Raw genomic sequence first — 15,439 nt, 5'->3', positions numbered from 1 at the left:
AGTCCCTGTTGTAGATTTCTATATAGTCACATTGTAATAATCTCCTGCAGTGCACTCTTCTGCAGACTTTGTGTGACTCTGTATAACCAGTGCCTCTTCTTGCAAGAATAAAATACAACAAAGACATTTCATCTCTTCGAGATCCTTATTTCAACGTTCATTAGGACTCATCTCGGAATATTAATTGAATTTTCATTACAGTACATACATTGAAACACATTTCTGTAAAATATGCATAACTAAAACGGTATAAAAAGACTTTATATGATCCTAATTTTATAATTCAGTCATTTACGGGGTGTTCAGGTACAGTAGCTCATCTGGTAGAACCGGGGAAACTACTGTTTGTTCATCTTATGACTAACTATTTCCGACGTCAAAGATGAACTTTCACGCCCACCTGTACATTGTTCTCATTCATTTCCACATGTGTGTGACTGTACAGACAGCTCGACAAGTTCTGTATTAAAGGAAAACACAAGGTGTGAAACACACACACCTGCTGCCCACAGATACTCGAACACACACTGGTCGAGTCATGAAGCTGACTGTGCTGCTCTGTTCTGCTCTGCTGCTCTCCTTCTGTGGTGAGTTCATTAACAGCATAACGTACTGATCTTATCACGTCCTTTAGTCTCTGATTCTGATCCTAACTCTTTTTTCACTCCTTCACTCACCTCTTTTCTTTTCAATGTACTTAATTTGTGACTACTAAATGGCTGCTTACTAGTTTGTTGACCTGCCTTATTCTGCCTATGTTTGTAAAGCGCTTTGGTCAGATCATGTTATTTTAAATGTGCTATAGGAATACATTTGATTTGATTTGATTTGATTTGATTTGATTTGACTTTAAACAAGAAACAGCTGAAAGTGTAGGAATTAGGAATTCCACTCGTTCCTGGTGTTGTTTCAGAAATACACAAAACAAAGCAGAACACTGTATTATTGTCCAGAAAAATTAAAAAAAAGTGAAAAAAGTATTGAAGAAAGATAAAGAAGATAAGATTTTAGGACTCATTAAGAGACAAAATAACTTGCTGAGATGGAGTTTTTTGTCAGTGTATTGGTCAGAGACTGTAATGTGAAATAACATTACAATTGGTAATTACAGCGTAATAAAGGGTTTACCTGGTTAACTTCTTTATATGTAAAAATGCCTACCAATCACAGGTCATTTCAGAGAGAGAGCGTTCCTATTGGCTGTGCTCCGGCTGATGGGCGATGCTTGGTATTTCCTCAACTGATCTCAACATGGGTCATCATTTTACAGCTAAACAGTAAACTACAAGATGTTTCTGAAAACATTTGAGGCGAGAAATAGGCATTACAGTAACAGAATATTGATTCATATTTGATCAGCGCTAATTAGTTTTACAGTTTGATCGGAGTTCGCGAGTGATTGACTCGTGGCTCTCATAGGGTTAATGTGTTATATAAATAAGTAGTATAGTATAGTATATACAGTAAGTATAGAAGTTAATGTGTGTGTGTGTGTGTGTGTAGGCCTGTCCCTACAGAAGAATAAATGTGGAGACCATGACGACTGTCCTGAACCCAAGAAGCCCGCACTGGAGGACATCTTGCTGCCAGATGAGCTAACTTATGTGATTTGATTCTGCATTTTTATTTTGACTACTGGTTTACAGAAAAAAAGATCAAAGGGTTGATTTTGTGAGTTTACCACTGCTGTCACTGCTGCACAATGTTACAGTGCTGTGTCTTCAGTTTAGCAGGGTATTTACTGAGGACATGACCAACACTGTTGTATTGGACCGCGTTACTTTTAGATAGGTGTACCTAATAGACTGGAAACTCATGTATGTAAAATGCCCCCGAGTCTCTATAGCCAAAGAGATCTTGATCTCAATTAGAATTTGTGAATAAATAAACCAACTAACTATTACGAGTCAGCTCGACTCCTGCAATACTTTATTTATGTCTCGCTCCAAAATGTCTAAAAATCAGTCACAGATCATATTGAGTGCTACTACTCCCATATGAGGGGTGGAAGTAACAAAAACTAGAATGGCACTCAGAGAGCGCAGACCTCCACCAAGGTGCCAGACTTTAAAAGCAGATCACAGCTCACAGCTGGCGGTACCATGAGTTGGTCAGCTTGTTATTAACACGGTGTGTTTCCGTGTAACGTATCGGCGGATGCCTCTCTCATTCAGCAGCCTTGTTATGTCTGTATAACGTTACACTACGTTGTCTCGCATCCCGTCATCTACTGCTTCTTTCTTTATCACCGCGGACGGCCAGCGGCTCCCGCACACACATCCACACACGTATCTCTGCTCTCAGAAGGAGGAAGAAGGCGGGGTCATGCGTCATCAACAAGTCATCAGTTACACTGCGCATGTGTTATACCCTGTGGTCTTAATGCTCAGGCTGATCGGAATCCTTAAAGGGACTATTTGTAACTTTCAGAAATGCTTGTTAACAGCGACACCTGTGGCCATTAAGTCAACGAAAGTCAGCGTCGGGCTCGCGCTTGCTCACTCTAAATATACCTGAACGAGCATCGCTCAAAACAGTGAGGCGACACACGTCAGCTAAAACCACAATATCACTCTATATTTCAGCTGCTTGGCAGCAATGTTAGCTGACCAGACGAAGGTCTCTCCATGAATTAATACTGGCTTTTCCTGCCTCAGCTTCCGGAGACACCGGAGGCTGAGGCAGGAAAAGCGGGTCGGTGCCGGGGCTGAGCAGGAAGAGAAACGTTATCGCGTCCCAACTGCGCCCGCTAGGAGACACCGGAGTTTTGGTCGGAGACAGTAACGTTTCTCGCTTCAGAGCCCCGTCACTTCACTAGACACGGGAAACCTCTGTTGGTCTGGAGGAGCTGCAGCATTTCTTTCTGCACAAACGTCCACTGTACATTCACTAGATATTCTCAGAGCTAAACTAACTCTTCTGCAGTGTGGAGTGAGCGCGCGTTCACGTCTGAAGGTGAAGCGAGACAGCAAGAACGCGCGGGCGTGTGTGAGTGAAGGCAAGCAGGCAGGCAGAGGAGGAGAGGCTCCGGCCACACGCGAGCGCTCATATGCGAGCGTCCATGTGTCCTGACCCGGTACATTTATACGCTTAAAAAGTTACAAACAGTCCCTTTAAAAAAATTCCTGAATCAAGATCATCATCTGGACCGCCACCAAAATCGAATGTATTATACATTGTGATACACTCCACCCCTCCAAAAATTTCATTCAAATCTATTGCAAACTTTTGGAGTAATCCTGCTAACAGAAGGACAGACTGACCGACAGAAAAACAAACGCCGGTGAAAACATAACCCCTTTCCTAGGCTAAAGGTATTGGAGGTAATTAATTGATACAAATTGAGGTGATGAAGATACATGTGAATTGAAAAATGGAGTGATAAATTATCAAGTGATTTGATTAATTTAGAGCCGATTTGACTAAAACAGTCGTGATCTGATGAAAACAGGGCCACGTTTCATCATTTTCACCATCTTACATTCCATCATTCACAACACTAAATTAACATTTATCATTTAAGAAAAGTGGCCAAAATGTCAATCAAAAACCACGGCCACTGACTACAGAGCAAGCGAATGCCTACAAAGTCGAGAGTGTTTGATAGGGCGGAAGTAACAAAAATGTATCCCTCTATTTTTCAATTCACATTCATTTTCATCACTTCCCTTTTCTTCAGTTACTTTTTGTTACTTCCACCCTTGAGGCCACTTTCCTTAAATGAACATTGGTAATTTAGTGTTGTGAATGATGAATGATGGATGCAAGATGGTGAAAATGATTAAACGTGGCTCTGTTTTCATCAGATCACGACTGTTTTAGTCAAACACTGATGAATGCTCAAGTCCAAGAAGTGCAGTTTTAATCAGAACATGAAACATTAACAATGATTCAAATCTAACTGTAAAGTTTACCTAAATGCCTGAGTGTCTGATCAATAATCATGTGACTACCTGTGTTTATGTCCAGTCTAGCTGTGAGGACAGTGAAGGGATACACTATTGCAACTTCCAGTATGATCCACTGTGTGGCAGTGATGGAGGGACCTACCGCAACAGATGTGAACTCTGCATGAGCAACAGGCATGTAACATTAACCTATCTGTATACACAGCTTTTATTTTGAAAGTAGAAGGAAGGGTCACACACATGGATGGCAGCTGGACGGCAGACTCCACAAACAGAATATTTAATTCATGACATCCCTGTTTACTTACTGTAGAAGTTGTTTCAGGAAACACTACGACACTGATTGCAGTGCTAAAGAGCTGCCGGTCACCTGTTGTTACCTCGTGTACGCCTGTTTCTGCTTCTTGTTGAGGCTTTTTGTATTATTGCCACAATAATACCAACATACGTATACACAAATGCACACACACATAATCTACACCACAATGCTGTAATTATTCTGTTTTTTTCCAACAGATTCAAGATAAATAAAGTGAAAGTGATATACAGAGGGGAGTGCCATCCTGTGTCCTGAGACCTGAGACACACCCCTCTGGCTGACCTGAGACACACCCCTCTGGCTTTGTAATAGGCTCATCATATCAATTCCCTGCATCTTGCCTTCTCAATAAAGTTACATACTGCAACATGTCTCCTGTGTATCTGTATTCAGCTCATGAAACATGATATTAGTTCTGGTAAATATAAGACAAAGTTAATTTAAGGCCTGGCTATATACACCCGTTTAGAGCGATCAGTAAATAAGGTATTGGGGGACTTCAGCAAGTTAGTATTGCACTCCTATAAAATTGGGGGGGAAACAAATTTTTAAAAGTAAAGCAAAGCAGCATTTTGAGTTCTATATTTCACACATTTTATGGCCAGTGGCCCATATCTTATGCTAGAGAGACACCTTATTTAAGCACTTGTTGAATGTTTTGGACATACAGCCATTATTGTAGAATCCAAGCCGATCCCAGCTGACATTGTGTGAAGGTGGGGTTCACCCTGGACAGGTTTTCAGACTATCACAGGGCTGACACATAGAGACAGACAACCATTCACACACATTCACACCTACGGGCATCAACAATGAACCTAACCTGCATGTCTTTGGACTGTGGGAGGAAACCTGAGCACCCGGAGAAAACTCACGCTAACACGGGGAGAACATGCAAACTCCACACAGAAGGGGCCCAAGTCGGATAATATTATTTTCCACTTTCACTGAGTAACTTTTTAACCGACATCAGTACTGATCATAACTACCAAATATTCATTCATTTTCAGAATTTTAACCCTTTAAATGCCAGTTTGTTTACACAATGCCACTGTTGTTGTTTTTTTGGAGAACAAACACACTCACACAAAACTTTTTTATGCATATTAAATATCTCACTTTCCACCAACTTACCTATAATTAGGGCTTTAAGCTCCCTTTTAAGAAACTTTTTGGGATATGAGATACTGAAGTAATTTGCGATTTGAATGAGGTCATCTTTACCACGGTAATTTATTTGCTCAAAAGAGGGATGAGCCACGAAATCGTCCAAATTAAACAACGCCATGTCCAATTGTGTACCAAATTAACTCCGCTGCCTACACACACTCAAACCTCCAAGCTTTCAATAACTTTTTGGCTCCGGAAATCTTTTAAAATTCAGCCGGACGAGCCCCCATTTATGTTACGACCCAGCTCGCTAGGGTAAAAGGAAGCAACATAAAACCAGATTTTGTTGGTAAATTAAGTTATTTTATTTACAAGGAGTTTGATTTTCTGTTAACAACAAAAGGTGGTGAGGCAGACAAAATAGAAAAGGGGCTTGCGGGTGCTGTTAGAAATTAAGGCAATAAATAGAACAAAATGAGGACTCCTAAAAATGGGAGCTATGCAACTAATCTCACTACAAAGAAACAGAATGGAAAATAAAAACCTCACTAATTAACTTTACTTAGTAGAACCAAAAAGATACAATCAAAACACAAACAGCCCCCCTGCACACTAGTGACAGACAAAAAACTTCTAAGTGTATCAAATCAGTTTCTAACCTATACTAACCTGTAGTGATGTGTCGGTCGCGAACGAGCCGGCTCTTTTATGGAAGTTTTTATTGGACTTTATTAGTTGTAACCCACAGAAGATATTCCACAAATGTGTACCATGATCTGCAAATATGTCACTATGCACAAACATTTTTGTATTTGTGTTGTGTAAAGTCACATCCACAAAAATAAAGGGAGATTTACAAATACGCATTACTTACTCTGTAAATATGTATTTTAAGGTTTACATGTAAAGTGATATCTACACATTTGTGCATCTATTTCGCATTTGCAGATCGCTTCCTGTGCATTTGTGGGCCATGTCACATTTGCAACTTTCCTCCTGATGTTTACGTAATTTTGTCCAATTCTTACCGCACAGATCTGTAGAAACAATCTGAACATGTTAAATTACAGAAATAAAAAAATAAAAAATATTTAAAAAATAATTTAAATAATTAGTTTAAATTAAAGGTAATAATTACTACTATGCTATAATTCATGGTAGTAAGATAAAAACCTTAAACAAATAAATACATTTATAAATTACTTAATTGTAAAAAAAAAAAAAAAACAGCACAAAATAATATTTGGTATTTAAATTAATGCATGGCCATTTTCAAAGGGGTCCCTTGACCTCTGACCTCAAGATATGTGAATGAAAATGGGTCCTATGGGTACCCACGAGTCTCCCCTTTATAGACATGCCACTTTATTATAATCACATGCAGTCAGTTACAAAGGTAATATATAGTATATTATATTAGCCTATGATAAAGTATAGCTTAGTTAGTTTAATTTAGTATAATATAATATCCTGAAATAAACATAAATCTCAGAACATACATTGAAACACATTTCTGTAAAATATGCATAACTAAAACGGCATAACAAGGCTTTATATGATCGTAACTTTATAATTCAGTCATTTACGGGGTGTTCAGGTACAGTAGCTGTAATGGAAATTCAATTGATATTCCGAGATGAGTCCTAATGAACGTTGAAATAAGGGTCTCGAAGAGATGAAATGTCTTTGTTGTATTTTATTCTTGCAAGAAGAGGCACTGGTTATACAGAGTCACACAAAGTCTACAGAAGAGTGCACTGCAGGAGATTATTACAATGTGACTATATAGAAATCTACAACAGGGACTGTGAGAAAAGGAGTTGTTTTGCATGGATAAGGAGTTGTTTACTCAGACAGTGTCCCAGTAAAAGTCAACACTCAGTACTTTCCCACTACATGAGACGAAGAGCACACAGAGAGTAACTTTCCACTGTTGCATAAAGAGACATCATTACATACAATGTAATTTCCCATTACATAGCTCATCTGGTGAAACCGGGTAAACTACTGTTTGTTCATCTTATGACTAACTATTTCCAACGTCAAAGATGAACTTTCAAGCCCACCTGTACATTGCTCCATTCATTTCCACATGTGTGTGACTGTACAGACAGCTCGACAAGTTCTGTATTAAAGGAAAACACAAGGTGTGAAACACACACCTGCTGCCCACAGAGACTCAAACACACACTGGTCGAGTCATGAAGCTGACTGTGCTGCTCTGTTCTGCTCTGCTGCTCTCCTTCTGTGGTGAGTTCATTAACAGCATAAAGTACTGATCTTATCACGTCCTTTAGTCTCCGATTCTGATTCTAACACTTTTTTCATACTTAATTTGTGACTACTAAATGGCTGCTTACTAGTTTGTTGACCTGACTTATTCTGCCTATGTTTGTAAAGCACTTTGGTCAGTAAATAAGGTATTGGGGGACTTCAGCAAGTTAGTATTGCACTCCTATAAAATTGGGGGGGAAACAAATTATTAAAAGCAAAGCAAAGCAGCATTTTGAGTTCTATATTTCACACATTTTATGGCCAGTGGCCCATATCTTATGCTAGAGAGACACCTTATTTAAGCACTTGTTGAATGTTTTGGACATACAGCCATTATTGTAGAATCCAAGCCGATCCCAGCTGACATTGTGTGAAGGTGGGGTTCACCCTGGACAGGTCTTCAGACTATCACAGGGCTGACACATAGAGACAGACAACCATTCACACACATTCACACCTACGGGCATCAACAATGAACCTAACCTGCATGTCTTTGGACTGTGGGAGGAAACCTGAGCACCCGGAGAAAACTCACGCTAACACGGGGAGAACATGCAAACTCCACACAGAAGGGGCCCAAGTCGGATAATATTATTTTCCACTTTCACTGAGTAACTTTTTAACCGACATCAGTACTGATCATAACTACCAAATATTCATTCATTTTCAGAATTTTAACCCTTTAAATGCCAGTTTGTTTACACAATGCCACTGTTGTTGTTTTTTTGGAGAACAAACACACTCACACAAAACTTTTTTATGCATATTAAATATCTCACTTTCCACCAACTTACCTATAATTAGGGCTTTAAGCTCCCTTTTAAGAAACTTTTTGGGATATGAGATACTGAAGTAATTTGCGATTTGAATGAGGTCATCTTTACCACGGTAATTTATTTGCTCAAAAGAGGGATGAGCCACGAAATCGTCCAAATCAAACAACGCCATGTCCAATTGTGTACCAAATTAACTCCGCTGCCTACACACACTCAAACCTCCAAGCTTTCAATAACTTTTTGGCTCCGGAAATCTTTTAAAATTCAGCCGGACGAGCCCCCATTTATGTTACGACCCAGCTCGCTAGGGTAAAAGGAAGCAACATAAAACCAGATTTTGTTGGTAAATTAAGTTATTTTATTTACAAGGAGTTTGATTTTCTGTTAACAACAAAAGGTGGTGAGGCAGACAAAATAGAAAAGGGGCTTGCGGGTGCTGTTAGAAATTAAGGCAATAAATAGAACAAAATGAGGACTCCTAAAAATGGGAGCTATGCAACTAATCTCACTACAAAGAAACAGAATGGAAAATTAAAACCTCACTAATTAACTTTACTTAGTAGAACCAAAAAGATACAATCAAAACACAAACAGCCCCCCTGCACACTAGTGACAGACAAAAAACTTCTAAGTGTATCAAATCAGTTTCTAACCTATACTAACCTGTAGTGATGTGTCGGTCGCGAACGAGACGGCTCTTTTATGGAAGTTTTTATTGGACTTTATTAGTTGTAACCCACAGAAGATATTCCACAAATGTGTACCATGATCTGCAAATATGTCACTATGCACAAACATTTTTGTATTTGTGTTGTGTAAAGTCACATCCACAAAAATAAAGGGAGATTTACAAATACGCATTACTTACTCTGTAAATATGTATTTTAAGGTTTACATGTAAAGTGATATCTACACATTTGTGCATCTATTTCGCATTTGCAGATCGCTTCCTGTGCATTTGTGGGCCATGTCACATTTGCAACTTTCCTCCTGATGTTTACGTAATTTTGTCCAATTCTTACCGCACAGATCTGTAGAAACAATCTGAACATGTTAAATTACAGAAATAAAAAAATAAAAAATATTTAAAAAATAATTTAAATAATTAGTTTAAATTAAAGGTAATAATTACTACTATGCTATAATTCATGGTAGTAAGATAAAAACCTTAAACAAATAAATACATTTATAAATTACTTAATTGTAAAAAAAAAAAAAAAACAGCACAAAATAATATTTGGTATTTAAATTAATGCATGGCCATTTTCAAAGGGGTCCCTTGACCTCTGACCTCAAGATATGTGAATGAAAATGGGTCCTATGGGTACCCACGAGTCTCCCCTTTATAGACATGCCACTTTATTATAATCACATGCAGTCAGTTACAAAGGTAATATATAGTATATTATATTAGCCTATGATAAAGTATAGCTTAGTTAGTTTAATTTAGTATAATATAATATCCTGAAATAAACATAAATCTCAGAACATACATTGAAACACATTTCTGTAAAATATGCATAACTAAAACGGCATAACAAGGCTTTATATGATCGTAACTTTATAATTCAGTCATTTACAGGGTGTTCAGGTACAGTAGCTGTAATGGAAATTCAATTGATATTCCGAGATGAGTCCTAATGAACGTTGAAATAAGGATCTCGAAGAGATGAAATGTCTTTGTTGTATTTTATTCTTGCAAGAAGAGGCACTGGTTATACAGAGTCACACAAAGTCTACAGAAGAGTGCACTGCAGGAGATTATTACAATGTGACTATATAGAAATCTACAACAGGGACTGTGAGAAAAGGAGTTGTTTTGCATGGATAAGGAGTTGTTTACTCAGACAGTGTCCCAGTAAAAGTCAACACTCAGTACTTTCCCACTACATGAGACGAAGAGCACACAGAGAGTAACTTTCCACTGTTGCATAAAGAGACATCATTACATACAATGTAATTTCCCATTACATAGCTCATCTGGTGAAACCGGGTAAACTACTGTTTGTTCATCTTATGACTAACTATTTCCAACGTCAAAGATGAACTTTCAAGCCCACCTGTACATTGCTCCATTCATTTCCACATGTGTGTGACTGTACAGACAGCTCGACAAGTTCTGTATTAAAGGAAAACACAAGGTGTGAAACACACACCTGCTGCCCACAGAGACTCAAACACACACTGGTCGAGTCATGAAGCTGACTGTGCTGCTCTGTTCTGCTCTGCTGCTCTCCTTCTGTGGTGAGTTCATTAACAGCATAAAGTACTGATCTTATCACGTCCTTTAGTCTCCGATTCTGATTCTAACACTTTTTTCATACTTAATTTGTGACTACTAAATGGCTGCTTACTAGTTTGTTGACCTGACTTATTCTGCCTATGTTTGTAAAGCACTTTGGTCAGCTCATGTTGATTTAAATGTGATATAGAAATAAATTTGATTTGATTTGACTTTAAACAAGAAACAGCTGAAAGTGTAGGAATTAGGAATTCCACTCGTTCTTAGTGTAGTTTCAGAAATACACAAAACAAAGCAGAACACTGTATTATTGTCCAGAAAAATTACAAAAATTAAAAAGTGAATAAGTATTGAAAAAAGATAAAAAGATAAGATTTTAGGACTCATTAAGAGACAAAATAACTTGCTGAGATGGAGTTTTTTGTCAGTGTATTGGTCTGAGACTGTAATGTGAAATAACATTACAATTGGTAATCACAGGGTAATTTAGGGGAATAGTTTAAAACAAGGGATTCAAAATGCAAAGTTCACTTTGCAAATAAAAAAAAACATTTAAAAAAATAAGCTGGTAAATACATATAAAACTGAGGTATGATTATTATTTTGTACTAAACTTGGAATTTTGTTTTTGTTTCTGTAAACCTAGTAGTGAAAAGGTTAAGGCCTATTGGGTAGGTATATTAAGCTTAAACTTCAGCCTACACCTTTTTGGACAGTATTTTTTGTTTTCCCTTTAGATACAATTGTCAAAAAGGAGCAAAATAAATTTGTACTAATACTATTACTACTCCAAACGTAAAAAAAAGAAAGAAAAAGGTGTTAATGTGTGTTAGTTTAGTGTTTATTTATTTTAAAATACCATAATGCTTTGTAAAATAATGAAAATAATTATTAACAATTACAATAGTACTATTGTAATTGTTCATGTGCATATTGGGAATAAGTGACGTCTTTTTGTCCAGTGCTCACTTCTTCAAAGGGCTCTTTGAGGGTTCAGACTTGGTTTTAAAGCTTCAGTAGGCAACAAGGTTTTGGCATCATCGGGTAAAAAATCCATAATAACCTTTCAACATATTGTAATTCAAGTGTTCTGAGAGAAAACTAGACTACTGCTCCTCCTCATGGCTCTGTTTTCAGGCTTTAGAAAATCTAGCCCATGACGGGAGACTCTGACCAATCACAGGTCATTTCAGAGAGAGAGCGTTCCTATTGGCTGTGCTCCGGCTGGTGGGCGGTGCTTGGTATTTCCTCAACTGATCTCAACATGGCTGCCGGGTCACAAACTTTCTCAATTTACAGCTAAACAGTACACTACAAGATGATTCTGAAAACATTTGAGGAGAGAAATAGGCATTACAGTAACAGAATATTGATTCATATTTGATCAGCACTGCCTAGTTTGACCATTTGGTCGGAGTTTGCGAGTGATTGACAGCCGGCTCTCATAGACGGCAGCTGGACGGCAGACTCCAGATCAGCTCTTACTGCCTGTTTTCCTCTGGTCTATGAAATCTTCCAGATGCCATTAGAAGCACCAGAGGAACATGATTTTTTTCAGATTACCTGTCCCATGCACTACTCTCAGCATATAGTGACCGTTTATAAAAATAACTTTTTTTAATCATATTTGCTCCATTTCTACCTGCTGCTGTTTTAAGGAGCAGGTTAGAATTGGGTTCAGGTTAAGTTTAGGGAAAGGGTTGGGGTACGACATTTAGTTGTGATGGTTATGGTCAGGGCTAGGTAATGTGTTATGTCAGTAGGGGTTCGTACAAAGTATAGAAGTTAATTTGTGTGTGTGTGTGTGTGTGTGTGTGTGTGTGTGTGTGTGTGTGTGTGTGTGTGTGTGCGTGTGTGTGTGTGTGCGTGTATGTAGACCTGTCCCTAGAGAGGGAGATATGTGAAGAAGGAGACGACTGTGCTGAAGGCATGAAGCCCCCACGATCGCTGGAGGACATCAGGCTCCCAGATGATGATGACCTCTATAATGTGGTATGATTCTGCATTTTTATTTTGACTACTGGTTTACAGAAAAAAAGATCAAAGGGTTGATTTTGTGAGTTTACCACTGCTGTCACTGCTGCACAATGTTACAGTGCTGTGTCTTCAGTTTAGCAGGGTATTTACTGAGGCCATGACCAACACTGTTGTATTGGACTGCATTACTTTTAGCTAGGTGTACCTAATAGACTGGAAACTGATGTATGTAATATGCCCCCAAGTCTCTATAGCCAAAGAGATCTTGATCTCAATTAGAATTTGTGAATAAATAAACCAACTAACTATTACGAGTCAGCTCGACTCCTGCAATACTTTATTTATGGCCCGCTCCAAAATGTCGAAATTGTGTCGAAATTGTGTCGAAATTGTGTTAATGGCACTCGGTGAGTGCCATTAACACAATTTCGTTTTTATGTGGAGCATAAAAATGACAAATAAAGGAATCTTGAGCACAGACCTCCGCCAAGGTGCGTGACTTTAAAAACAGATCACAGCTCACAGCTGGCGGTACCATGAGTTGGTCGGCTTGTTATTAACACGGTGTGTTTCTGTGTAACGTATCGGCGGATGCCTCTCTCATTCAGCAGCCTTGTTATGTCTGTATAACGTTACACTACGTTGTCTCGCATCCCGTCATCTACCGCTTCTTTCTTTCTCACCGCGGACGGCCAGCACCTCCCGCACACACATCCACACACGTATCTCTGCTCTCAGAAGGAGGAAGAAGGCGGGGTCATGCGTCATCAAAATGTCATCAGTTACACTGCGCATGTGTTATACCCTGTGGTCTAAATGCTCAGGCTGATCGGAATCCTTAAAGAAATTCCTGAATCTGGATCATGATACGGTTCGCCACCAAAATCGAATGGATTGTTCATTGTGCTACACCCCACCCCTCCAAAAAGTTTCATTTAAATCCATACCGGACTTTTGGAGTAATCTTGTGTGAAAAGGCTCTTTTAAAGACTCCACAGATAATCTGCCACTCACAATACACAAAACACGGAGACAACAGTGAAGCTGCTTTCTGTAGTTTTCGACCTAAACTGTAGAATTTCTTGCCTCTGAATCTGAGGACAGCAACATCAAATGCCTGTTAAACACTGATGAATGCACAAGTCCAAGAAGTGCAGCTTTAATCAGAATATGAAACATTAACAATGATTCAAATCTAACTGTAAAGCTTACCTAAATGCCTGAGTGTCTGATCAATAATCATGTGACTACCTGTGTTTATGTCCAGCCTCACTGTAAGGACCGTGATGGGATACATTTTTGCACCAGGGCGTATGAACCAGTATGTGGCAGTGATGGAGTGACCTACTTCAGCAGATGTGATCTCTGCCGGAGCAACAGGCATGTAACATTAACCTATCTGTACACACACACACACACACACACACACACACACAGATGCATATATGGGGGTATTATTGTAGCAATATTAATTGCAAATGTGTGTGGAGAGCTGTGAAAGGCGCTTGCCAACCATTTTTCTTTGTTTATTTGCTGTTGTTGACTAACAGACTGCAACTGGATATGCCCACATCAGGGTGTCAGGGTCATGTCTGCACAAGGAAAAACGTTAGCTCATGAATATGTCGCTCCTCTGTAAGGAGCAACTGACGACCATATGACTATTTAGGACAACATGTGATTTACGTACTTCATGTCTATATGCCTTATCGTTTAGCTAACCATTTCAATTATGGATCTGCACCATACTGTCGCCTAGTTTATTCATACTGGTATGTTGGATTTGCACCACGCCCATACTATTATTATTATTATTATTTGTTTAAACCATTATTTTTTTTTGTCTCACATGGAGTTAGATCAGATCAAAGTAATCCCAACCACCCCACATCAGGCTCAGCAGATTTTCTGCCAGAAGTGACAATGAGCCATATTCATAAATAATTTTTTTTATATAATGGCTCTAACAATTTTCTCTGTTAAAATTATTCATAAAACTGGAAACAGAAGAAATTAGAAAACCCTACATCTGGTTCAGAAAATGGTTCCATCTAGTGGTTAGAAAAAGCACCACTGTCCCAGTTTTTATTTTGAAAGTAGAAGGAAGGGTCACACACATGGATGGCAGCTGGACAGCAGACTCCAGATCAGCTCTGACTGCTTGTTTTCCTCAACAATTAAACAAGTAATTCAAGCTTTGGTTTTTATCTCATCTGGATTATTGCTCAGCAGTTTGGTCCATTACTTCATTTGGTAATTTAAGAAAATTGCAACTGGTCCAGAATAAAGCGGCACGTGTAGCTCTGTCTTGTGGGTGGAGAACACATGTAATTAAAATGCATAAATGTCTCTCTTGGTTTGAAGTTAAAAATAGATTGCTGTACTCATTGATGGTTTTCATTAAGAATGTCATAACAACAAAGACTCCATTTATTTTTTACAAAAAAGTATCCTTTAGTACAGATACACACAATTATTCCACAAGGCATGCTGCTGCAGGTTGTTTTATTTTACCAAGATCCAAAACCAAATCAGGTCAAAGTACAGCAATATACAGAGCAATGCAAGAATGGAATTCACTCATAAATCACATTACACAAGAAAATACTGTATATGGTTTAAAAAAAACACTGAAAGAGCATTACTTATCAAGAAACTTTAGTAATTAATGGGTATTCTTGTATTCTTGGGTGTGTAGGGTTATTATGGGCATTCCATGTTAATTAATGATATTTATCTATTAGATCATGATAGATTCAGTCGGAGCCTTTCTATTTTCTTTATGTTTGTGTTATTTAAACTGTGTCAGTTGTTATTGTTTTATTTACAGTTG

At 38.4% G+C, this 15,439-nt stretch overlaps 2 protein-coding genes across 3 annotated transcripts in view; both read left to right on the top strand.

The window, feature by feature from the left end:
- The first annotated feature begins 421 nt into the window (after positions 1–421).
- Positions 422–15,439, top strand: part of LOC119494278 (serine protease inhibitor Kazal-type 6-like) — a 15,356-nt gene continuing 338 nt past the window's right edge. The window contains exons 1-4 of one of the 2 annotated variants that reach the window (XM_037780041.1): positions 422–587; positions 1,504–1,575; positions 12,572–12,621; positions 13,874–13,986. In XM_037780041.1, coding sequence (XP_037635969.1) covers positions 539–587; positions 1,504–1,575; positions 12,572–12,621; positions 13,874–13,986 — 284 coding nt within the window. In that variant the 5' untranslated portion in view covers positions 422–538. Of the gene's footprint in view, positions 588–1,503; positions 1,605–3,969; positions 4,083–4,424; positions 4,595–12,571; positions 12,622–13,873; positions 13,987–15,439 lie in introns of those variants that run through there. The other variant, XM_037780042.1, reaches the window with a different exon arrangement.
- LOC119494280 (trypsin inhibitor ClTI-1-like) overlaps positions 7,377–15,439 on the top strand; it is a 13,952-nt gene continuing 5,889 nt past the window's right edge. The window contains exon 1 of the mRNA XM_037780045.1: positions 7,377–7,459. The gene's annotated coding sequence lies outside the window, so the exon portion shown is untranslated. The remainder of the gene's footprint in view (positions 7,460–15,439) is intronic.

Source organism: Sebastes umbrosus, chromosome 9 (genome assembly GCF_015220745.1).
Source record: "Sebastes umbrosus isolate fSebUmb1 chromosome 9, fSebUmb1.pri, whole genome shotgun sequence".
NCBI lineage: Eukaryota > Metazoa > Chordata > Actinopteri > Perciformes > Sebastidae > Sebastes > Sebastes umbrosus.
The sequence above is the reverse complement of the archived record's forward strand: the minus strand, read 5'-3'. Positions and strand labels throughout refer to the sequence as shown.